We start from the raw sequence: 27,090 nt of genomic DNA on the forward strand, positions 1-27,090 counted from the left end.
AATATTATCATATTGAGGAAGTTTTGCAGTAAAAGTAATGCTCTTTTCCAACCAATTGACACTTTTCATTTTCAATAAAATTCTATTTACTCGAAAAGGCAAATCAGTGTTAGGTTTGACAACTATATCGTGGTGAGTGTAACGATTACTGGTTGTTAATTCAGCAGTACTCAGCTAAATTTGTGCAGGGGTTCGGTTTAGCTAAAGGTCTACAGAAAACTTAAAAAAAAGACTAGGTCTTTCTCCAATAAGTCATCCAAAGTTTATGGTTTGATTCAAGAATTCCAATTTAATCAAAAAATCTTCTCAGGTAAGTCTTTCTTTACAACTGATACATCTCAAGAAGTGCAGCAATGAACCCTTGATCTCCCAATCTATCTTGTCATAGCCCTTGCACTTTATTTGTCTACTTGTATTGCACTTTCTCTGTAACTGTAACAATATATTCTTCATTCCATTCTTCTTTTATACTATCTCAACGTACTTACACATGGAATGATCTGCCTGGCTGGCAAGCAAACAAAAGATCTTCACTGTGTTTCAGTGCATGTGACAATAATAAACCAATTCCATTTCCAGCAGTTCTACATAAGATTCAAGTATGGTAATTGCCAAGCTTTCACAATGATTTGGGAACAGCTCCAAGGAAGTTCTCAATAAAAAAAATGTACCTTGAGCATGCATTATGTGTATTTTAAAGGTCTGCTAATGCACTGACCAGATGGGTTACAAGGATGAAGGTCACGTTAGTGATAGGCTAGCACAGATGCTACAATATGCTGTTTCACTGCACTGACAACTCCTATTTATAATTAACATTTCTGCCATGATTTCATCACATATTTAAGATATCAAGAGCTTCTTCTGTGGCATAACAAATGATAAATTAAATACGCAATTATGTATGGGCTTCATTATAATATCATTATTGTTTCTGATAACAGATCAATTTATTGATGTCATTTACCCCAAGAAGTTTCTTGTTCTAATCCATACTAAAGTAGTGAAGTTTGATTTAACTGAGATCATTTTTGAGGATGAGTGCTGCTGTACACATTGAAGAATGGCACCTTCCTTTTTTTTATAGAAGTGCTAAAGAGTAATATTTCATTACTTGCTATTGAGAAAGAGTTTTCAACATGGAGCTTACATCATGAAATAAGCAACAACACTACAGAAATTTACCATTACACCTGGACAGCAGGAAAAAAATGTCAAATTGGTGTATTCTATCTGAAATTTAATAGGAATTTTCCTATGATAAACGTTTGACTATTTTTTCACATGAAGCATAAGATACCTGTAACAGTTTGTAATTGTATTATATTGAGGTAAAAGGAAAAGGTCATTCAAAAAGATTAACGTTATCAGCAGGATTATATTAGTATCTCAGTTTGTATTTAATTTCTCTTAAGGCATGATAAGTTTGGAGTTCATTTGCCAGTAAGCACTAAAATGAATAAATCTTGAATGTGTAGACTGTAAGCTCTACTAAGTGAGATAACTTGTAACGGACTCAATTACATACTCAGGGTATTAGTCGGCGGCAAGTTTGCAGATTTTAACTTTCATACTTCAGCTGACTTAGCAGAGAGAATTTTCATTGCCAAGCATTTATTATTTGGATATATTAGAATTTACTCAACTTACAAGAATTCAGAGAAATTCAATTACATGAGATGTAAATTTAATTAGGTTCTGACTGTCATGGATGAACATTTAAAAAGAGGAGATAGAGAAAAATGTAATGCAAGGAAATGGGTTGTTTTATGCATTCATTCATGGAGCATGGGCATTGCTGGGAATGTTGGCATTTTATTATCCATCCCTGGTTTACTCCTAGGTTACGTCAGATGGCAGCTCAGCGTCAATCAGCTTGGTAGGTCTTTAATAGTAAAGATAATGATGATACATTACAATCATCAAATGTCTGAAGTAACAATTTTCTTAAGCAGTGATCTGTAGTTTCAAGGTTAACATTACAAATGCTAATCTTTTATTTTGCTTTTAGTGAATTTATTGAATATAAGTTTTACACCTATACTTTTAGAATTTGAATGGCTCAGACCCTTAATACCAGTCCACTCTCTTAACCAGTGTGCTACTCACCCTGTTTGGTGCTTCGTACTGTCTGGTTACTCACCTTTGCTATTTGATCAGCCATCTGAAGACGCCCATCCAATTCTCGTCTGATTTGAGCTGCCTGCTCATCTGGATTGTCAAGCTGTAAATGCAATGTCAAAGTTTTAAATTTGATATTAATTCACCATCATTGCCATGAAAGAGAAGCAAATTAAGAACTTGGGTTGCTGAATTCTATCACCCCCTAAACACAGAAATAGGGATCATGATGTGCAATTCATGCACCTATTCATTGGAAAGCAGGCAACATGAGAATACGGTGCTGTTGACTCATTTCAGTGTTTCAAGTACCTAGACTGTTATTCATCAGCTGACCATACTGCTGAATGGCTGGATGCCAAGAGGAGGCAATATTATGAGTGGAGAAGTCCAACTGCACCTTTCAAAGGAGACAAGTACGAGGAACTACATTAAAGGATACAGGCATTTGAGCACAAAATGATTCTTATCTGAGAAACACTGAAGAACCAAGCATGGGTAAGAATGGCTTCCTGGTTTCTCAGGTGCTGCAATGGTGATCCAGTGGAGAAGGTGGAAGGGAGGAAGGATATCCTGTATATTCAAGGGGCCAGGACACCGTCCAGTCAAAAGCTCTAAAACCAGTATGTGGTTGTCCATGCAAGAGAAGTAACCATAAGGATGCTGAAGAAACTCAATTAGCAAACACAAACAACCTTAGTTATTGAAAGCATTTGTAAATCCCTTATCCAATCATGTGCACAGTTAGTTTCAGACATTTCCCTGAGACTATCAATCAACTTTTTAATAAAATGTTCACATGTCATGCTGCACTTGGAATATTGTCAACAGTTTTGGGCTCCATATTTCAGAAAGGATGTGTTGTCGTTGGAGAGAGTATAGAGGAGGTACACAGGATGATTCCTGGAATGAAGGGGCTGGAGGAGCACTTGGCAGCTTTGGGCATGTACTCACTGGAATTTAGCAGGGGGATCTCATTGAAACCTACTGAATGTTGAAAGGACTAGATAGAGTGGATGTGGAGAGGATGTTTCCCGTGGTGGCGGTATCCAGAACCAGAGGGTACAGCCTTAAAATTGAGGGGGCGACTCTTTAGAACAGAGGTAAGGAGGAATTTTTTTTAGCCAGAGAGTAGTAAATCTGTGGAATGACTGCGGTGGAGGCCAAGTCCATGTTTATATTTAAGGCAGAAGTTGATAGTTTCTTGATTGGTCAAGGCATCAAAGGATACAACAAGAAGGCAGGTGTATGGGGTTGTGTGGGAAATGGGATCAGCCATGATGGAATGGTGGAGCAGACTCAATGGGCTGAATAGCCTCATTCTGCTCCTATGTCTTATGGTCTTATGGTTCAGAAGTCACTTACAAAATTGAATACAGCTCATTTTAGTTTCCTTTATGTGCAGCTAGATGTAGGAGGAGCTAAGTGAAGGATACAGGCATACTGGATGTCATTGGCCTACATGTAAGAAAAGCTGGTGATGGATACTTGCACTAGGACTAGGGTGAAGGGACATGTCCATCAGCAGAGGCCGGAAATATCAAACCTAGCAAGACTTTCAATTTTATGGTGGCACAGCAGTGGAAACTGTGATCAGTTTCAAACTCCAGTGAACACACAACCTCTCATGGTTCCAGAACACAGTCTGCAGAATAAGTTCACCAACTCCTCTGCTTTCTGAGGAGGCTGAAGAGAGCTGGGCTCTGCACATTTATACTCACATCATTCTACAGATGTGCAGTAGAGCACCCCAACAATTTATATCACTGCATGGTACTGAAGCTGCACTACAGTGGACAAGAAGGCTCTACAATGGGTAGTCAAAACTGCACAAACCATTACCAGCACTAGCCTACCTGCTATCAAGGACATATATACATAAAGATGCCAGAAAAGGGCCAGTAACATCATGAAGGATCCCACCCACCCAGCTTATGGACTGTTTGTCCCATTTCCAACAAAGGGGAGGCTACATAGCATCCAAACCAGAACCACCGGGCTCAAAAACAGTTACTTTCCCCAAGCAGTAAGGCTAATTATAACCTCCCCCCACTAACCCACCCCTCCACACCCCCAACCACCACTACTTTATTATTTCCCGTTAGTCACCTTATGTACAGATACTCCTGTGCCAAGCATCACTTCATGGACATACAATCATCTCTGTATATAAGCTACCGTATGTATTTGTATTTATTGTGTTTCTTTTATTATTATTGTGTTCTTTATCTTATTGTGGATTTTTTTTTGTGTACACTTTTATATTGGAAATGATATGAAATAGTCTTGCATCTTCCCTTTTTCATTTTGGGTACCAAATAAACACAATCTAAACAGGCAAATGAGATAACAATAATGACAAAGCGGACCATATTGCAGTCAAGTACTGATTTTGCATAGCAACAAGGTGGGATCTGCATGTGGGAAATGCAGACAGTGCTTTTAGGAGGATTGCTCTCTGAAAGCCTTGTTAAATGCGTCCTCTTGATGAGGTTATTTCCTCTTCCCTCTTTTAGTGTGCCTTGTCCTGTTCTTGCTTATAGACATGTCTTATACCTTGAGGAATTTCTGTAGGCAAATTGAAGTCAGAAAATGTCCTCCAGCACACAACTCACCAAACGCTGCAGGTATTTCCAACTTCAGACAACAGGAGAAAGCATCACTTACAGAATTGCAATTAACGGCCAGAAAGAAAAACACCAGTCTGCAACTTCTCAATTGCACAGAGTTCAAAGGTTGGTGAAGGGTGAAGTGGGTATTCCTTTGTATTTCTAAGCAAATCTCTGGGAATCCTGGCTCAGAGGCAGCAATGACTGGAACACTGGCTCCAAAAGGTAGTGGTGATACCAGTTACATGATGATTGATGTCACACATGACACTTTGCATTCATTGTCCATAATAATACAATCTCCAACATGGTACGCACTATGACCCACCTCAGAAGTGTTCAGAAGGACTGTAGATGTTATGTTGGAGTTTTAATGGCACTCATAGCTCTCCAACCCTGAAGCTAATGATTCCACTACTTTGGCTCCTAATGGCCAATGTTGAATAATCTTTACTAGGTAGTCATGCCTACAATAACTAAGATAGCATTGCTTGTCTGTAAGCCAATAGCACATAATTAGATATGAATATTTAAAATGAAATGTCTGAACAGCTTAAAGACCAACTGTTCTTCTGACTAAAAGCCATTCCAATTTTTTTCTTGCTTCAAGGTTTATAACTTGAAGCTAAATTTGAAACAAGTGAAAAAGGCTTGATTACATGAATCTCAATGTTAATTCACCACCTGAGCAACCTTACTTTATTTAAAAATATTCAAAACAGAATTTATTGTTACAAGAGTAATTACATTTGAAAGGTTTTGACTCTTCTCTTTTCTACCCTATGATCGGAAAAAAAGCAACTTAATTCTTGGAGCCTACCTGAAGGCCCGGCAGTGAATGTAATGTCTGGAAACTCTGGTGAATGCTTCACCTGGGCAATTGACTAAACTTACAGGTGGGACTTACAGTGAAATATTTTAAAAATTAGTACAAAAGATTGATATATTTAAAATTCACAGACTGCACTTGAAAATAAGCAATGCTCTGCACTAGTTGTACTGAATTTGGCCAAATTAAACCAAGAAAAGTACAAAACAATTAAGCAGGTAGGATTTCAGATGAGTTTAAATCTTAAGTAGTTGAAATTTTCTGCAAAATAATAATGAACGCATTTATTTTTCAGGAAAGCAAATACCATCAATTATTACCACATACAGAATTTAAATTGCTACAATAAACTTGCACCAGTTTGCTGCCCTGATGCTATTAGTCATGTTACCTCTGCTGAAGACATGCATCTATATAATGATGAAGCACTAATGCCTAATAACTGTACTTTAAACAAGTATGTGGTCTTAACAAAATTAAAATATTTATTTAGTTTGCCTAATGATATTTATCAAACCTCAAAGGTCAGCTCTTTTAGCTTTACAGTTGCCTGAACTAATCTGATCAGAAACAGACATAAGATCTGTAGCTAGAGTTTTAAACTGCTAGCCATTTATTCCACTAAATGCATAATTTGGCCCTACACATACTTCAGACTGCCCCTGCCATAACTTAATGTTCATACAATGATTAAAATAATCTTGTTAGTTGTTTAAGGCAGAAGACACTTCACTAGAGAGGAAACACACACCTACAATCCTCCTAATACATCTTTATCTTTGATAAATGCTGCTGACCCTTGTTGGGATCTTCCCAAGCCAACCTAGACTGTGGATGCCCAAACTGCTGCAAGGCTGCACTGCTTTTTAGCTATCTTCAGCCTGAAGTGACATGGGTGATCTTAGCCTCCTCCTAAAGTTCCCTACCATCAAAGCAGCCAGTCTTCAATCAGTTTGATTTATTGTTCATGATATCGAGAAATAGGTAAGTGAATGTACTGTATTGATTACATCAAAGGGTATGGGCCTTGACGCCATTCAGACTGAAGACTCATGCACTAGGATGAGTGTATCTCCAACCAAAACCTTTAATTTCAACTACGCTGGCATTTAGCCAACAATGTGGGAAAGTAACCTGGTATAATATGCACTTCACCACTAATAACCTGCTCACCAAGCCACTATTAGACTACTTAAACTCAATCCCATTACAGTCTTGGTCAAAACAAGAAAGTCTGACCATTTCATTCTGATATTCAATAACATTGCCATTGTTGACTCTATCACAGGCAGCATCCTGGAGATTACTGTTAATCAGAAACTTAACTGGACCAGCTATATAAATATTGTGCATATCTACAGCAGCAGTTCAGAGGCTGTACATTCTGCAACAAGTATCTCCTCCAGCTTCTCCGCTGCCTTTCCAGATAGCATATTACAGTGCATGTTATCTCCTTCAAGTACCTGGATAACTGCAATATCAACAACATTTAAGCGGCTCACCACTGTCCGAGACAAAGCAGTCAATTTTATTGGCAGCTGTTCGGCACTCTAAACCACAGTGGCATAAAACCAAAGGGGCATTCACAAAATGAATAAACAGTCGATGTTTCCAGCCAAGACCCTTCATCAGAACTGGAAAGGAAGAGGGAAGAAGCCTGAATAGTTGAATGTGCTCAGGACTATCCGTGAGGCTGCAAACCTCATAGATGAGACTTTTACTGAGGTGGTCACACCCAGAGTGCAGGCTTCAGATAGTGGATGGGCAACCACCAGGAGAAGTAAGGGGAGTAAGCAGTGCAGGTTTCCCTTGTGGCCATTCCCCTCAGCAACAAGCATACCCTTTTGGGTAGTGCTGGGGGTGAGGGGGTGGGGATGACCCATCGGGGCACAGTGGCAGCAGCCACACCAGTGGCACTGAGGCTTAGCAGGGATGGGTAAAGTCAGGTAGAGTGATAATGATAGGACACTCGATAGTTTGGAGGATGGACATAAGATTCTATGGCTGCAAAAGAGAAGCAGGATTGTGTGTTACCTCTCAGGTGCTAGGGACCAGGGCATCTCAGAGTTCTGCAGAAGATTCTCAAGGTGGAGGATGAACAGCCAGAGGTCATGGTGCATATCGGCACCAATGCATAGGTAGAAAGGGGGAAGAGGTCCTGCGCAGTGAATATAGGGAGTTAGGAAAGAGGCAGAAGCGCAGGGCCTCAAAAGTGGTAACCACTGGATTACTCCCAGTGTCGGGTGCTAGTCAGGGCAGGAATAAGATCAGAATCAGAATCAGATTTAATGTCACCGGCATATGTCGTTACATTTATTGACTTTATGGCAGCAGTACAATGATAAATAAATATACAGAAAAAACTGAATTACAGTAACTATATATGTCTATTAAATAACTAAGTTAAAATAAGTAGTGCAAAAAAAAACAGAAATAAAAAAGTAGTGACACACACAGTGTGAATGTGTTGCTTGAATTTCCAGCATCTGCAGATTTCCTTGTGTTTGCGTTTTTAAAGAAGTAGTGAGGTAGTGTTCATGGGTTCATTTAGAAATCCGATGGCAGAAGGGAAGATGCTGTTCCTGAATTGCTGAGTGTGTGACTTCATGTTGCTGTACCTCCTTCCTGATGGTAACAATGAGAGGGGGTATGTCTTGAGTGGTGGTGATCCTTAACACCACCTTCCTTGAAAATGTCTTGGTCCGTACCCATGATGGAGTTTTCAAATTTAACAACTTCAGACCTGTATTCATCACTGTTTTCAATTTTGCTTCCATGTTACACTTCAACTAATCCCACTGACTGCAATTTTTCTCTATCATCTGCCTGTCTTTCTTCACAGTCTTACTATAAAACATCTCTAGTTGTATACCAACTGCCCCATCCTCAGGACTATCATTCTGGTTCCCATCCCTCTGCCAAATTAGATTAATCCCTCCTCAATAGCTCTAACAAACCTGCCTGCAAAGATATTGATATCCCTCAGGTTCAGGTCAAACCTTCTGCAGAAGAGTTTCCAATGATCCAGAAATCTGAAACCCTGCCCCCTGCACTACTCCCTAACCACTTATTCATCTATAGCCCCGATGAAGGTTCTCTGCCTGAAACATCGACTGTTTATTCCACCCCATAGATGCTGCCTGATCTGCTGAGCTCCCCTAGCATTTTGTGTGCATTGCTTTAAGGGATATCTTCCCACCTCAAACTCAATTACAGATGGAGAACAAATGTGGGAGTTGTCAGAAAACCCCACTTCCCAAGAAGAGAAAATCTAAATCTAGGGAGTTGAGACCTCAGAGAACTTGTGCCTTGTCCTGTCCAAGAAGGATGGCAGGTACATGCCCTGTTTTCATATAACACTAAATGAAAAGTAGCCCTTGTTTTCATGTGCCCGTATACTGTATACACTGAGGGCATTTCACAATCTGACTGCCAACACCTTTAATAAATCCTTCTTGCTGATTTAATTAGAAAAGACATAATGAAATACAGACAATGCTTATTAATATTAAAACAAGATTCAATTCTGCCTCACCTGCACTGAAAACACATCTTCATGGATTAGAAACAAATATCAAGCTGATAATTGTGTAAACTTGTTGAATTTAATTTATGCAAACACGAACTCAAAACAAGCTACACAGGGCAGCCAACCCACATGATTGGCTTTGCATACCATTAGAAATTTATTAGATGTGCCTTCCAGAAACTGTATTTCTGTTTGGAGGAATTGATTTTGTTTCCCTTTAATAGTGCATCAAGTGGCAGCAGAGTTGAGGATGCAAATAATGCAGAAACTGTGAATCTATGAGCAGAATAATGAAAGATAGAGGAAGATGAGATTTAATAATCCAAAGTGTAACATGTCAGCTCAGTATAAATAAAACAAATTGTTTACTAACTGATTTTACAAAACTGCTCTGCAGTTACTGCAATTGTAAGAGTCTTTTGACGAATTAAAGTAAGTGTAGCTAAGAGTACTGCCCACCCACGGATTCTGGGTTTCAGCTTCCAAAAGCAACTGCCTAATGCTGCTGAGCACCTCTGACATTCGTTTTACATTACAATGAAGTTGTACTTGCATAACATCCTCTCTGCAAAAATAATTTAATTTTGTGACTTGCAATTTTAAATGATAAGAAACAAGACATTTGAATGAATTTGATCTCTGTGTAGTGAATAAGACTCCAGTTTTCATTTTTTCTGGGAAAGATAGCAATACAGATCAAAAGATGAGTACTGCTCTTACAATTTCGGATATCATGTTCAGTTCCAGGCCAACAGACATTGATCCTTGAACTGGAAAATCTATCATATCAATTATTTTTCATTTTAATATCCAATATAAATGGATGCAACTATCTCTATTAAATTGTACATAAGCAGCTTGAAAATATTGTTATTAAATATACCAACCCCCAGAAAAGCTCCCTTCAGGATTGTACTAAAATAGGGGTTCCTAATCTTTTTTATGCCATGGACCGAGGGGGTCTGTGGACTCTAGGTTGGGAACCTCTGTTCTAAAAGGAATGACCAAAAGATTGATTTGTTGGTTGGCTTTAAGGAGGTTTTAGGGTAGGAAATGAAGGTCAAGAGGTACAGGAATTTTGCAAGAAACTCCAGGCCATTGTCTGAGAAACAGCTGGAGAAATGACAAGTGAAGGATGGGCGATAGTTTAAAAATGGTGCAAATTCTGTTGCAATTGCAGGGCAGAAAGAGGCCACAGAAATACTGTGAAGCTACGCCTTAATGGATTTAAAGAAGAGGATGTGGATTCAAACTGAGGTGCGGCAAACCACTGCAATGATAATTTGATATTTTTTCCAGCAAAGTTATTTACAAACTTACTGATTCCCACAGTTATGTTGAATACACCTCTTGCAAAAATGCTGTTTTTTTTTTTATCAGTTTCTTTGTCTGTGCCACATCTGTTCTCATGATGAGGATTTCCATTCCAGGACATCAGAGATGCCCTCAGTGGGGGGAAGGGGTGGGGGTTACCACCCACTACTATCAATGCAGACCTCACCTGTATCTCTTCCATTTCAAACACATATGGAACACCTCATCCACCATAACACGAATAGGGTTCCCTTGTCCTCACCTCCGCATTCCACATATCAACTTCTGCCATCTACAGTGGGATCTCACCACCAGGCACATCTTTCCTACCTTTCTGCTTTCTGCAGGGATCACTGTCTCTGTGACTTCCTTCGATCCCTTTCGAGGCACTGATCCCTACAACCCTGCTAAGTGTTACAACTACCTCAACACCTCCTCCCTCACCACCATTCGGGGCCATAAACAGTCCTTCCAGGTGAAACAAGTCTCATTTACAGTGCTAACCAATTTCCCTAACTCCAACTCTTCTTTGTTTATTGGGTTTATCATTATTTGTACAATATGTGTACATGCATTGCTTAAATTTTGATGAATGACCATATTAATGGTGTGATCAAGGCAGCCATCTTGTATACATTGACTTGTTGCTTAATTACTCTTTGAGCCAGATCATCTGTTTCTTGGTGTTTTCATTTATACCATTCAATGCTACAACAACTTGATATATTAATGTCATTCTTCTGTGCCAGGTTTAACCGCTTTTTAATACTGGCTTGTGTAAGAGGATGAGATCACTACTTTGCACAGTAATGATCAAATACTTCAAAGCTTTGCAAACTCATATTACAATAGAGCTCAGCTCCATAGCAATAGAGTATTTTAAATGATTATACAAACAACCTTTGTTGCTTTCTTTATTCCATGCTTGACAACAGAGTTCAATCAGGGAATGTGTGACAATAAATCCTAGTTACCTCGGTTATGAGAGAGCACTCTGAAAAATATACACGTGGCACACCTGTGCAGATGGTGAATAGCATAGGAAAACAATATAAAAAGCAAAATCAATTGCTTCAATATAACACAGGTCAAAGAAGCTCGCAGAAAGGGAGTGTCACTTATGGGTTCTTCTTAGCAACTTGTTCAAGCTGACACAGTCAGAGTCAGGCAGTAGGTCATGCAAGGGAGACAAGACTGCAGGTCAATGTTCTTTCTTATTTTTTTACTGATGTGCAGACCAACCATTGCTCTGAGCAAGAAATTTCTACACAGCTGAAAACAGTGCAGCACTTCAAATTTTTTTTTTTGTAATATGCACATCAAAGAAACACAACCACATTTTAAAACACGAGTAAACGATATCAGGCAGTCAAAACAACTAACAGGCACAATGGCAAAAATAAAATGCTTTGACGAGACAATGTCAGCATTCAGTGGGCCAATGGTTTATTAACAATGAGATATCGACTTCCATTCTGTGTTTATTGTTACAATTTGTAACTGTGTTGTAACTTGAAACATTGACAATGTTGGAGCTCTAAAATGCTTCAAAAAAGGTTATGGTACGTTTATTATTTAGAAAATTTATGGATTATATTCATTAACACATAATTACAGGGTATTTCACAATTACATTAACATATTTCAAAATTATATCAACATTATATAAAAGAAAATTCCAGCTGCGCAGCCGCACACCAACACAGCTGAGGGAACAGTATTGCAGACACAGGAATCTGCAGAAAAACCTGCTGGAAGAACTTAACTGTCAGGCAGCATCTGTGGAGGGAAATGGGCAGTTGACATTCTGGATTGAGACCCTTCATCTGAATGGAAAGATAGAGGGGGCATATTTGGTTGACTTGCTGAGTCCCTCCAGCAGCTTGTTTTTTACAATAAGTTGTACAAGGTCTCTTGAATATTTTGTAGCATTTGGGTTGACAGCAGTGACTTGGTACTGTATGGGGGGGCTGTGATGGTTTTGTGTCTTCTAAACGTTTGGTAAAATGGCTTGTGCAGAGCAACACCTTCTTCTCAAGGCATGTTCTCATCCCTGGTTGGGAACCTCATTGTGAGACAACCCTTGCTACTAATGAATTAACCCAGCTATAGGGCTAATTTGTGTGAATATGTTCAAGGTGTTGTACAGTCAGACAGCATATGCTCAGAAGAGCCCTTTGCCTTTCTCAGCAACTTCTTGTTTCCAAGAGGACAAAAGGAAAGAGAAAGAGGAGAAAGATTAGTGTGGGATTCAGGCTAGTTTGGAAAATCTGACAGACTGATGACAGGGTAGTTCCAGGAGACTGGAGATACAGTGTCAGAATAAGCTGAACGGAACTGAGGAGGATTTTCTCCTCCAAAGGATTCTGATTCTTTGGAATCCTCTAACCATATAAGCTCTGTCATTGAGAATATTCAAGTTGAGTTTATCATTGTATGCATAAGTACGGTGATGTACGATGAAAAACTTGCGCCACCAACAGAGGTGCCCTGTGGTGTGAGACTCCAAACTTCTGTACTTCCTGCCTGATGCTAGCAGCAAGAAGGGGGGCATAGATGGTGGGGATACTGTTTTGAGATGCTCCCAAACACACCATCTTCCAAGATTTAAAAGCTCTGATCCAATTCTTCCAGTCATCTCCACTTCCCTGCCTTCTCCCCATACCCTTTAATGCCCACGCTAATCAAGAACCTATCTATCTCTGCCTTAAATACACCTAATGACTTGGTCTCCACAGCAGCTGGTGGCAACAAGTTCCACAGATTTACCGCCCTCTAACTGAAGTAATTTCTCTGCATCTCTGTTCTAAATGGACATCCTTCAATCCTGAAATCGTGTCCTCTTGTCCTAGACTCCCCTACGAGGGGAAATAACTTTGCCATATCTAATCTGTTCAGGCCTTTTAACATTCGGAATGTTTCTATGAGATTCCCCCCTCATTCTCCTGAACTCCAGGGAATACAGCCCAAGAGCTGCCAGATGTTCCTCATACGGTGAACCTTTCATTCCTGGAATCATTCTCGTGAATCTTCTCTGAACCCTCTCCAATGTCAGTATATCTTTTCTAAAATAAGAAGCCCAAAACTGCACACAATACTGCAAGTGTGGTCTCACGAGTGCCTTATAGAGCCTCAATGTCACATCCCTGCTCTTATATTCTATACCTCTAGAAATGAATGCCAATATTGTATTCGCCTTCTTCATCACTGAATCAGCCTGGAGGTTAACCTTTAGGGTATCCTGCACAAGGACTCCCAAGTCCCTTTGCATCTCTGCATTTTGAATTCTCTCCCCATCTAAATAATAGTCTGCCTGTTTATTTCTTCCACCAAAGTGCATGACTATACACTTTCCAACATTGTTTTTCATTTGCTATTATCTAAGTCTCTCTGCAGGCTCTCCATTTTCCTCAACACTACCCACTCCTCCAGCTATCTTTGTATCATCGGCAAATTTAGCCACAAATCCATTAATCCCATAGTCCAAATCATTGACGTACATCGTAAAAAGCAGTGGTCCCAATACCGACGCCTGTGGAACTCCACTGGTAACCGGCAGCCAGCCAAAATAGGATCCCTTTATTCCCATTCTGTTTTCTGCCAATCAGCCAATGCTCCACCCGTGCTAGTAACTTCCCTGTAATTCCATGGGCTCTTAACTTGTTAAGGTTAGCCTCACGTGCGGCACCTTGTCAAAAGCCTTCTGAAAATCCAAGTACACCACACCTACTGCATCTCTTTCATCTACCGTGCTTGTAATTTCCTCAAAAAATTGCAGTAGGTTTAGGAAACCATGCTGGCTTTGGTCTATCTTGTCATGTGCCTCCAGGTATTCCGTAATCTCATCCCTAACAATTGATTCCAAAAACTTTCCAACTACTGATGTCAGGTTAATAAGGCCTATAGTTTCCTTTCTGCTGCCTCCCACCCTTCTTAAATAGCAGAGTAACATCTGCAATTTTCCAGTCATTCAGTACAATGCCAGAATCTATTGATTCTCGAAAGATCATTGTTAATGCCTCTGCAATCTCTCCAGCTACTTCCTTCAGAACCCAAGGATGTATTCCATCAGGTCCAGGAGATTTATCCACCCTCAGACCATTAAACTTCCTGAGCACCCTCTCAGTGGTAATTTTCACTGCACATACTTCACTTCCCTGACACTCTTCAATGTCTAGTATACTGCAGATGTCTTCCACTGTAAAGACTGATGCAAAATATGCATTTAGTTCCTCTGCCATCTCTGCGTCTCTCATTATATCTCCAGCGTCATTTTCTATTGGTCCTATATCTATTCTCCACTCTCTTTTACTCTTTATATACTTAAAAAAGCTTTTAGTATCTTCTTTGATATTAGTCAAGAGCTTCGTTTCCTAATTCATCTTTTCCTTCCTAATGACCTTCTTAGCTTCCTTCTGCAAGTTATTAAAAGCTTCTCAATCCTCTATCTTCCCACTAGCTTTGGCTTCCTTGTATGCCCTCACTTTTCTTTGGCTCTGACTTCACTTGTTAGCCATGGTAGTGTCCTTCTTCCATTCGAAAATTTCTTCTTATTTGGAATATATCTGTCTTGCACTTTCCTCATTTTTCGCAGAAACTCCAGCTATTGCTGTTCTGCTGTCCTTCCTGCTAGTGCCACTTTCCAGTCATCTTTGGCCAGTTCCCCTCTCATGCCATTGTAATTTCCTTTATTCCACTGATATACCGACACATTGGATTTTACTTTCTCCTTCTCAAATTGTGATCACTGTTCCCTAAGGGTTCCTTAACCTTAAGCTCTCGTATCACCTCCGGATCCTAACCCAGACCTTCCCTTCATTGCGGAAGTGGACACCTCACACATCGGAGTAGGTACCATCTTGATTCAACGATCACCTTCGGACAGCAAACTGCACTCTTGTGCGTTCTTCTCCAGGTGGCTATCTCCAGCAGAGAGGAACAATGACATACGGGAATCAGGAGCTTTTTTCTATTAAATTAGCTTTGGAGGAATGGCATCACTGGCTGAAGGGGGCCAAGAACCCTTTTATCGTACGGACTAACCATATGAACCTGGCCTATGTTCAGGAGGCCAAGAGGTTGAATTCCAGGCAGGCCAGGTGTTTTTCATTTTTTAATTGGTTTAATTTCATCCTGACCTGTCAACTGGGGTATAAGGATCAGAAGCTGGATGTCCTGTCCCACCAATTTGGCGAACCAGAATGAGAGGAGCAGCGTGCCACCATTTTTCCCCAAGTCAGGTTGGTAGCACCAATTCGTTGGGGAATTGACGCTCTTGTTCACAAGGCCCAAGTGCAAGAGGAGATTCCTGAGATGGTCCTCCAGATCAGCGGTTCCTCCAAGTTCTGTCCAGTTCAAGGACAGAAGTAAGGAGTAGGGTCATTCGCCAAGTATGACCGCACACCTAGGGCCCTCGAATTTATTAAGGAGATATTGGTGCCCCAGAATGATGAGAGAAGTTTGGCAGGACATACAGGCACCTGGAACAAGGAGCCCTGTACCCGGCCTCAAGGGCTCGTCCACCTACTTCTCGTTCTGAGGAGACCTTGGGGCACACATCACCATGGACTTTGTCACAGGTCTCCTGCCACCCAAGGGGAAGTCGGCCATCATAGTGGTTGTCGATTGGTTTTTGAAAGCCTGCAAGTTCATTGCCTCAGAGAAGGTACCTTCCACGGTGGAGATGGTCAAGATTGTTCTGGACCTGGTCTTCAGGGTCCACGTATTCCTGGTGAACATTGCCTCGGATCGTGGTCCCCAGTTCTCTTCACATTTCTGGAAGGCTTTCTGTAAACTGAGAGGGGCCACAATAAGCTTTTCTTCTGAGTTTCACCTGCAGTCCGACGGCGACATGGAGCAGACCAACCAAAATTTAAAATGTACTCTGAGATATCTGGCATCGGAAAGACCTGATGAGCAGTGTGACCATTTAATGTGGGCAGAGATCATCCTCAATACCTTACGGCACTCAGCAAATGGGATGTCACTGTCTGAGCGCCAGTTTGGTTATCCTCTGCCTCTCTTCCCAGATCAAGAAGCCGAGATTGGGGTCCCTGTGGCGGAAGATTACGTCCAATGCTGCAAGGAGAAATGGATGAGGGCAAGAGAGATTTTGCGGGCCTCTACCCGGAGAACGGAGTCCAAGGCAAACAGACGGAAAAGTCTGGAAACTGCGTTGCAGCCTGGGGAACAGGTCTGGCTGTCCACTCATGATTTGCCTCTCCGAGTGGAATCTAGAAAGTCGGCGCCCTAGTTCATTGGTCCCTTTAAGATCCTGAGGAAAGTAAACCTGGTGTCTAACACCTCACAGTTCCCCAAGACCCTAAAGATCAATCTCACCCTCCACATATCTAAAATAAAACCTGTCTGCACCAGCCCTTTAGCCCCACCGTCACCTAGGTTTATCCAGGGGGAACAGGTCTTCATGGTAATATGACTTTTGGACTCGCGTACTGTTCGAGGTGTTCAGCAATACTGGGTGGACCGGGAGGGATTCGGACACAAGGAGAGGTGCTGGGTGCTGGAAAGAGACATCCTGGATCCGACCCTCATTCATGATTACCATCACTGCCCCTCTGAGCAACCAGGGCCATAAGGAGTCAGCCATAGAGGAGGGATCCTGTTACGAGAGGCTCCCAACCACACCAGCTTCCGAGATTCAAACACTCTGACTCTCCGAAGTACGGATAGCTGGCATGGCCCCTTTAAGAGCTTAGGCCATTTCCGTTAATTGATACTTATGTTTTGGGCACCAAGAATTAAGTATTTAAGGAACACGTGAACTTAAGTTCAGTGCTCAATTGTAAGCCTACCAGTGATTTCGTCAACCATTTGTTTTGTGCTCAGTTTCTTGATCCCATTTGAGACCATGTCACGGTCCCAGCCTCAGATAATTCAGCATTTGGGTCCAAGCCATCCTCGTCAAGGACCCGTCACAGATACTTGATGATAGATGCCTCAAGACAGTGATTGGTAGTTTCTTCAATATGAAAGGAATTAATGGATTAGGACAGAACAGGAAGGTAGACTTAGGTAAAATATCAGCACAAATTTGTTAAATGTTAGAGCAGGTTCCACATAAGATGTAGGCTAACTCGCCCTTTAGATACAAGTATGAAGCAGGAGTAGAATAGCTGGCCCTTTGGATATAAGTATGATGCAAACATTGTTTTCTGCTCAGATTATAGCCTTAGAATTTCCTGGTTGTATCAAGTTAATTGGGAAACAGTTGCTCCAGATCAGAGAGCTGGCTAGCTATTCCCTGATCTTTCTACTTTCCCTTCTGTTGTGCTATGGACAAAGAGAGCAGAAGTTAATAACCAATGCCTGAAAAGGAAATTGGCAATGTTCAGTCTCCTTCGAGTTTTGCAAAAGCTGAGAGAGAAACAAATAGGACCTAGTAAAGCAGAAAGGAAAGTTACTGAATTGAAAGAGAACTACACTGAGTGGAGCAATGAAGAATTAATGATGAATCCGCAATGAAAGTAAGTGGTATAATGTTGAGTAACTGAATTAGTGTGTCGGCATTGGGGATATTGTTTAGAGGGGGCTGAATGCTTGCACTATGATTGTTTGCTTTTAAGGAACTGAAGTGATGAAGAGACGTCATTACGCAGCTCCTGTACCTAAGTTGCAACATGGGCATGACAATCTAGACACAAAAATCTTTATGCTCTAATAGCTATCCATTGAAGATCTTCCTCCCAATGGCTGGTAAAAACAATTCCAGCTTTATTCTAACATGATCTGCAAGGTTTTTCACAGAGGCTTTAATGACTCTGCTTTTAGTGGCATCCTCCACCATCTGGCCAATAACAGATATCTGACAAGAGCAGACTCACCTCATTTTTCAAAATGCATCTGGTGGGGCTTTGTTGTTTTGCTAGAAACTGTCCTTAGAAACTTAGGAAGCTTTCCATTATGAGAACAACTTCCACGGGAAGGAAGTCAAATTATCATCAATGAACTTTGCATCACCTCACAATCTAATCCCCCAAATGCACTCCAAGTATAAATTTAGACCACTGCATTACTGTCTGAATATCTGCTTTTTCATACTTGGTCCTTGCATGGTCATTAGACCTCAGTACATAAAGAGCTTCTAAGTTTCAGTAATCATTACGAAACTTTGATCATCTTGTTAACATACAATTTTTTCTAATACTCATTCTCTGATAACAAAGCTGCTGTCACTTTATAGGAAAGGAAAGCAACACATGTATTATAAACTGCATGAAATGACTAATTGCACCAGATAGGGTTGCATTTCCATCAGGCTCTGCTGATGTCCTGCTTTTATTTCAGTGGTAATTCACAAAAATTGTGAAATAACCACTTACGCTGCTTCTCCAATATTTATCAGACCTTATAGGAAGTTTCACAGTTAATGAAACATTGCTTTTATTTAAGTGAAAGAAACAGACATTAAAAGTACATTAAAAGAACTGAACAGACCGAAATTATATTACCTGAAAGAATGATTCAGGTAGTGTCTTTTCTCTTCCAAACCAATTTAACATCACAGTTCAACAATTGAATTTGGTCATAACATTTACTTCTGATTTTTTTTTGTTCAAATTAAATAATGTTTTCAATTTTAAAGCTATCTGTTTTATGACTATGCATTGTGTAGAAAATACACTTTTCTGATTGGTTAGAAGTCACATATGAGCAATGCCATATAATTAAGTAATTATAGGGCATATCTTCAATTTTACAGCAAGGAAATTGGAATTCAGTGAGTAAGGAATTCTCCAGAGAAAATGCAACGTTGCTCGGGAAAGCAAGTAGAGATAATCGAATTGGCTTCAATTCAGCCACATAGATTTCTGAAGCTTACAGTCTCTACAGCTTGGACCTGCCATTATTCAATGGGATTTTCTAAATCTCAACATATATCGAATCAAGACATCAATCACAATCACAGCAGATATCTACTGGATTTAGAGCACTGACCAATCACAAAAAATGCTGTGGTCTCCCAATTTCTTGTGACCTAAAAAAACAGCCAGTACATAATTCTTTCCTAGAGCCTTTCAGTATGGAAACAGGCCTATTGGTCAATGCTGACCAAAACCCCTATTGAAGCCTGCCCTATTTGCCAGCGTTTGGCCTTTAACATTCTAAGCCTTGCCAACCTGTCCAGCTATCTTTTGAAGGTTGGTATTAATCACTTCCTCTGGCTGCTCATTCCACATAAATACAATTGTTTGTGTAAGAAAGGGTGTAAAACAAAAATACATTTTATCTGAAGCCCATCTAACTGAATGGTTCATGATCATTCTAATGAACAAAGTCCCTGGATCTGCTTGCTTAGTTATAGTAAATATTGGCATACAATAGATATATTAAGAACAGTTAACACTGGGCATAAATGCATAATAATATTTGTTCGGAGTCGGACATCTATCAATGCTTTTTGGAACATTGGTCCATAATTTGCTGTCAAAAAAACAATGAAGCCAATGACTGTCACAAATAATACATACACTCTGCACAAATAATACATACATTTTAAAAAGAAAAAGATTAGCTCCTTAACACCCTTTTTAACCTTCCCTTATGTTATGGATCCATGAGGAGCTTCATGTAATCTAAGAAATGCCCAGTTAGTTTTACATGGCAGGTTCCTGTAACAGTGCAATAATGATCAGCTAATCTATTTTTAGTGAAAGATAACACTGACGGTTCAACCCTACTACTTCTCCTTAAAATAGTTCAATGCAATCTTTTGCATCCTCTTGAAGTTGAAGACTATAGCTTCCTATTATAAAACCCATACCTTTCATAGTACAGCACCCTCTCAGTGCTATGTTGGAGCACTGTCCTAAAGTTCTAAGTGTAAAGCAAGATCACAAGAAAGACTTGCTACAATTGAGCACGCTATATGTCTCCTGCAGAATATCTAGAGCAATTTGCAGCCAATGAAGTACTTATCAAAATTGAAGACACAAATAATTTATTTTACTAATGAAAATGATATAATTATTAGTTGAGACATCATGGATAACCACCCTGCTCTTATTCCAAAAATGAGTTTGGATTTTGCACATCTACCTATCAGTCTCATCTGAAATAATGACACCTCTGTCAACGTGACAAGCAAGAATGTCGCCTCACCTGATAAGACCTCATTTGGAGTATTGTGAGCAGTACTGGGCCCTTTTTTTTTGCTGGTGGGTGGAGGGGGGATCATTGCTTGCTGCTGCTTACACACGGGAGGGGGGAACTGGGGAGGGACTTTGGGGTTCTCATGTTTAACTGTCGTTCATTCTTCGGGGCACTTCTCTGTTTTCATGGATGTTTGCGAAGAAAAAAGCATTTCAGGATATATATTGTATACATTTCTCTGACATTAAATTCGACTTTTGAACCTTATCTAAAAAGGATTTGCTGACATCAGAGAGGGTTCAAAGGAGGTTCATGAAAATGATTCTGGCATTGAAAGGCTTATTATATGAGGAGCGCTTGCTGGTTCTGGGCCTCTGCTCACTGGAATTCAAAAGAATGAGGGGCAACCTCATTGAAACCTATCAAATGTTGAAAGGCCTCTATAGAGTGAACTTGGAGAGGATGTTTCCTATGGTGGGGACAAGAGGGGGTAGCCTCAGAATAGAGTGATGTCCTTTTAGAACGGAGATGAAGAAGAATTTCTTTAGCCAGACAGTGGTGAATCTGTGGAATTCATTGCCACACAGGGCTGTAGAGGCCGAGTTATTGGGTACATTTAAGGCAGAGGTTAATAGATTCTTGATTAGTCAGGTCATGAAGAGATATGGGGAGAAGGTAGGAGACTGGGGCAAGAGGGAAAATGGATAAGCCATGATGAAATAACAGAGCAGTCTCGATGGGCCAAATGGCCTAATTCTGCTCTGATATCTTATGGTCTTTTGGATTTAGTTCTCCACTGTTACGTTAGTGCAGATTTTCTGCTGGCCACAGCCTTCTGAATCAAAGGGCAGAGTGCTACCAACTGGGCTGTAGCCTAGAGGAGATAGGCATATGTTTAAACTCAAATGTCCAATGTTGTTCGCTTTGTTAAGGTTCCTTCCATCTCACTGTCACTCGATTAAATGGCATGACATTTAATCCTATACAAATAAACACAAGTAATCAAACCAGAAAATGCTGGAAACATACTGTAAGCCAGGATGTATTTGTGGAATGTAAAAAATGTCTAATATTTCAGACCAGAGAACTTTCATCAAATATAAACTCAATATTCCACAGAGTTTTGTCCATTTCAGTTTAATTTCCATCTTAATAATATGTTAACTGCAAATTACAGTCAATCAACCTCTCTAAAACTGAAATAGATATTATAAGCATGCCCTCCTACTCCTTCAGGTTGGCACAGGCTCAGTGTGATGAACATTTACCATCTGTGCTCAGAACGTCCATTGGACTTTGCCCGGGTGTGTGTGAAAAGAAAATCAAAAAACAGCAGATGCTAGAAGTCTGAAATGAAAGCAAAAGTTGCTACAGACACTCAACAAATGAATCAGCAACTGCTGAAAGAGAAACAGAGAGAGTGTATGATGAAGGGTGTTTGACCTGAAACATTAAGTGTGCTCTCATGAAAGGTCTCCACTTGAAACATTAGCTCTGATTTTCTTTCAGCTGATGCGACCTGAACTGTTGAGTGTTTCAAGCATTCTCTGATTTTATTACATGGAATAAAAGCTTATTAGTGCAGGGGTAGATTATAAGGGTGCAGCAAAACTAACACGATCTGGCTGTTGTGCACTTCTCCATCTTGATTTTAAAGCTGTTGAAAATCTTAGAACTGTAGGAATTTACGGCACAGAAATAGGCTTATTCATCCCACCATGTCCATGCTTGCTGCATTCTGAGTGTCAAAGAGCCATCAAGAAGTACAGCACAGAAACTGGCCCTTCGGCCCATCTAGTCTATGTCGAAACCATTTAAATTGCCTACTCCCATCAACCTGCACCAGCAGTATCAATCCTTTCTATGCCTCTCAGAATTTTACAAACATCTCCAACATCAGACTGCCTAGTTATTCCAATTTGCCTGTGTTAAGCTGTATTACCTTTCCTATCCAAATATCTATCTACACATTTTTTTTAAACATTGTAATTGCATCTCCCTTCTTCACCTAATCTGGCATCTTATTCAATAAATATCTGTGTGAAAAATTGCACCCCTCAAATCTCCTCCTTTGAATATTTCACTTAACCAAGTGGAACTGACATAGAATAATAACAGGGAAATGGAAATAACTGAATACTTGGCTAAAATGTGCACCCAAAAACAGTCATAAAGCAACTAGGAGTGCAACTGAAAAAAAAACTGGAACCAGAGATCTCCAATTGCCCAGAAATCATTGCCTTCCAATATCCACATGCCCTATTCTTTGGACAAGATCTAAAATGAAAAACAGCAACAATTTCAAGTGGGATAGTTTAGTCAGTCTGGTAACACAATTCAGATTTTCATAAAGTTATAGCACTAGGCCACTTGCCCAAGGAGTTCATGCTGATTCTATACAAGAGTCCCATTCCCTTGACCTCTCCCCACAGCCTTATAATTTACTTTTTTTCTTTTAAGTATTTATCCATTTCATTAGGTGGAAAACTTTTATCCATACATCAGATGTTTGATTTTCCAGACTCTGCAAATGGAACACTGGCGCTGATGAATCTCATTCTCCCCGCAGACCTCATTACCTCCACCAAAATAATACAACTTAGTTTTACTCTTTTAAGTCAATGTTTTCACAACTGGCAAGCTTTATTAAGTCCCTTTAGGCAGTGTTTGTTTTTTTGAAAAGTTGAAAGCTAAAATAATAAACTATTTGTGTGGTATTATGCATGTGTTATTCCAACTTCCCAACAGAGCTGGAATTTCTGGAATCAAGCTGAAAGATGGAATTTCAGTGTCACATCTTTATAGTATCTTGTACTCCTTTTATATGGGCTTCCTGCTGGGAAACAACTTGGTGGAATTACATGAATGCCGTCAAAATTAACAGCCCTAAACTCATCTTTTTTAAATAAATGTTGATCATTTTCAAATTATATGATTTTAGTTGGAAATTCCTATTTTTTTTATAATTTGCATTACTGAATTCTAATCAAGGAATTTAAACTATTAGCTGTGTGTTGAAATGCCAATTTTATGCAGTTTAATTGGCACGGTTTGTATTTTGTATATGTAATTAATTATTCATGTCATGCATAACCCTTTATGGCTAAATTATAGGGTTCATTGAATAAAGCACACAGAATGAAGGCAACTGAGGAGTTAATGTCTCATTGATCTTTTATGTAAAATATCACAGAAATAACATTTCATGAGGCCAGTGTTAACAGCCTTCCTGACAGAACTCAAGTGATTGTGACCTAACCTTTTAACGCTTTTCATCTCTGATGCTTTCATGTGAATTGCACATTAAAAAAGCAATAGCTAAACCATAGAATGCAGTTTCTGATAGATGTACAGTCCTCTTTTTTTCCCTCTTTGTACTACCAAATAACTAACATCTCTGAATAGCAGGCTCTTTAGCCTATCCTGGTCACTTTCAGGCTGAAATGATCACATTAGATCACTGTGGGAACCAAGAAGTGGGTATGTGCTTGTCTCAGGTTTTATTGACAGTTCAACATCTCAAAAAGAACTTTAATAAACCTCACTCTTGCAGCAAGAGGAATAAGTAAACAGGAATGAGTTTGCAAAATAGATTAAGATGCACTCTTTATAGATTGGAGGCTCTATACCTGACTAGTTTGGAGTCTCCAAAGCATAGGATCACAAGAGGCCACTAGGGGTTGTAGACTCAGCCAGTTCCATCACAGGCTCGCTCTCCTTGCATTGAGGACTTTTTCAAGAAGCTGTGCCTCTAGAATTCATCATTGAGGACCTCAGCAATCTGGGACATACCCTCTTCATGTTTCTACCATCAGGAAGGTACAGAAGCCTGGAGACCCACACACATTGTTTTATGAACAGATTCTTCTCCTTTGCCATCAAATTTATGAATGGTGCATGAGCACTACCTTATTATTCATCTTTTGCACCATTTATTTATTTTATAATTTATAGTTTTTTATGCTTTACACTATTTTCTGCCACAAAACAAATTTCACATATCTAATTCTGGTTCTGATTAAGATGAACACAAAAAAAAAATGCAGATTTATAGGAACACAATCTTCTGAAATATATCCATACTGTATATGCAATGCAAAAGCCTACAGCTATCTCTAGCACATGTGTGAAAACTTCAGATCCACACAGAAGATTGAAGTGAATTCCAAAAAGTGTAGGTTTAACAGGGAATAAATCTGTCACTGGTTCCCAGAGTTGTGTACTGATCCACAAACTTTATCTCCCAGTTGTACGCATCTCCCAAAATCTGCTCTATTGAACTCAATGGCCAGATCTTGCTTACTAAAAGCAAGCAGATCAGAGGGGAATTGCCAATTTTTTCTCTTGGACTTCTGCACATGCACAACCTAACAAAAGTGACCAAAACAACCTGCAGTTTCAGCACGCTTGCATCTGACTGTGCCCAAGGCCATCATATCCAGCAGCAGACAAGTAGTTCCTGATGATGGAATCTAGACAGAATATGTACTCAGCCCTTAGCTTTAGCCCAGAGGGGGATGGTGTGTGAATAGCAACCCCAAACATGTTGGTGATTTACTTTACCTTACATTGAAAGATGTTTTGATAATTCTTGCATTCTTAATTATTCAAATTTACTCAAATAGTTTTGAAACTATTGCCATCCGAGGCATTAAAAAGTATTAAAGGGTGCTTGAGTGCCTGAGTTATCTACTGTTTAGTGTGAAGGGTCAACTCACTTGGTCCTCTGCATCGAGCAAAGTGCCTGGCATGAGGAGCAGGGGTGACCGTGGTTGACTCTGATTAGATACAGATAAATGAATATACACGGTACAGTAAAGATGGAATAGATAAGCTATACGTGCAGAATTAGACCATTGGACTCATTGAGTCGGCTCCACCATTTCATCATGGCTGATCCAATTTTCTCTTAGCCCCAATCTCCTGCCTTCTCCACATATCCCTTCATGCCCTGATCAATCAAAAAAAATATCAGCCTCTGCCTTAAATATATATAAAGATTTGGCCTCCATAGCTGCATGTGGCAAAGAATTCCACAGATTTACCACTCTCTGGCTCAAGAAATTCCTCCTCATCTCTGTTCTAAAAAGACGCCCTTCTATTCTGAGGCTGTGTCCTCTGGTCTTAGACTCTCCCAGCATAGGAAACATCCTCTCCACATCTCTATCAAGCCCTTCCAACATTCAATAGATTTCAATGACATTACCCCTCATTCTGAATTCTAGTGAATACAGGCCCAAGGCCATCAAATGCACTTCATATGACAAACCATTCAATCCTGGATTCATTTTTGTCAGCCTCCTTTGAACCCTCTCCAGTTTCAGCACATCCTTTCTAAGGGGCCCAAAACTACTCACAATACTCCATGTGAGGCCTCACCAGTGCTTTATAAAGTCTTAACATTACATCCTTGCTTTTATATCCTAGTCCTCTTGAAATGAATGCTAACACTGCATTTGCCTTCCTCACCACAGACTCAACCTGCAAATTAACTTACAACAAAGTTGCTGGTGAACGCAGCAGGCCAGGCAGCATCTCTAGGAAAACACAAAATGCTGGAGGAAACTTGGATATTCCAATGCCAGTGGTCCAAGTTCCCATTCCCCAACCTCCATTTCTCTGAGGTACTGAGTTTTTCAGACACAGTTCTAATCAGAGGTACCTGGCCTGACTACTGCATTCTGGTGCTTGTGATTCAGGGTATCTCCAAGTAATTTAACATTAGGAAGTTAACAACCACGCTGAAAGTTTTCAGGAAGAATAAAGTTAGTTTCTCCCCAGCATCTACATGTAATTATTTATATTTAGTAGTTTCAGGCAGGTCAACTCTTGTTGCTTGGGAATCAGTTTTGATTGACATATTACTGCTTGTGTTAAAAACCAGTCTGCATGTTCTGAAAATCGTTTAAATCTGCCTGTACCCCCAATGGATCCACATTGGATAGATGTATTCCTACCAAGAACACAGTAATAAACTTAATGTTTTTAATCGCAGCAGGCCAGGCAGCATCTCTAGGAAGAGGTACAGTCGATGTTTCAGGCCCAGACCCTTCGTCAGGACTAACTGAAGGAAGAGCTAGTAAGAGATTTGAAAGTGAGAGGGGGAAGGGAGATCCAAAGTGATAGGAGAAGACAGGAGGGGGAGGGATGGAGCCAAGAGCCAGACAGGTGATTGGCAAGAGGGATATGAGAGTGCATACTCTGACACTGCATACTATTTGCCCCTTCTTTGCCCATTCTCCTAATCTAAGTCCTTCTGTAGTCTCTCTACTTACTCAAAACAACTTGCCTCTCCACCTATCTTCATATTGTCTGCAAACTTTGCAAAAAAGCCAACAATTCCATCATCCAAATCATTGACATATAATGTAAAAAAGAATCAGTCCCAACAGAGAACCCTGTGGAACACCACTAGTCAGCAGCAGCCAGTCAGATAAGGATCCTTTTATTCCCTCTCTTTGCTTCCTGCCAATCAGCCACTGCTTTATCCATGCTGGAACTTATCCTATAATACCATGGGCTCGTAGCATGTTAAGCAGCCTCATGTGTGGCACCTTGTCAAAGGCCTTCTGAAATTC

The 27,090-nt window shown here is 40.1% G+C and overlaps 1 protein-coding gene across 4 annotated transcripts in view; it reads right to left on the reverse strand.

Annotated features, from left to right (window-relative positions):
* Positions 1 to 27,090, reverse strand: part of cadpsa (Ca2+-dependent activator protein for secretion a) — a 511,391-nt gene that overhangs the window by 337,947 nt on the left and 146,354 nt on the right. For all 4 annotated transcript variants that reach the window (XM_072280505.1, XM_072280503.1, XM_072280504.1 and 1 more), the window contains exon 4: positions 2,144 to 2,224. In XM_072280505.1, the coding sequence (XP_072136606.1) occupies positions 2,144 to 2,224 (81 nt within the window). The remainder of the gene's footprint in view (positions 1 to 2,143; positions 2,225 to 27,090) is intronic.

Source organism: Mobula birostris, chromosome 16, assembly GCF_030028105.1.
Source record: "Mobula birostris isolate sMobBir1 chromosome 16, sMobBir1.hap1, whole genome shotgun sequence".
Taxonomy (NCBI): domain Eukaryota; kingdom Metazoa; phylum Chordata; class Chondrichthyes; order Myliobatiformes; family Myliobatidae; genus Mobula; species Mobula birostris.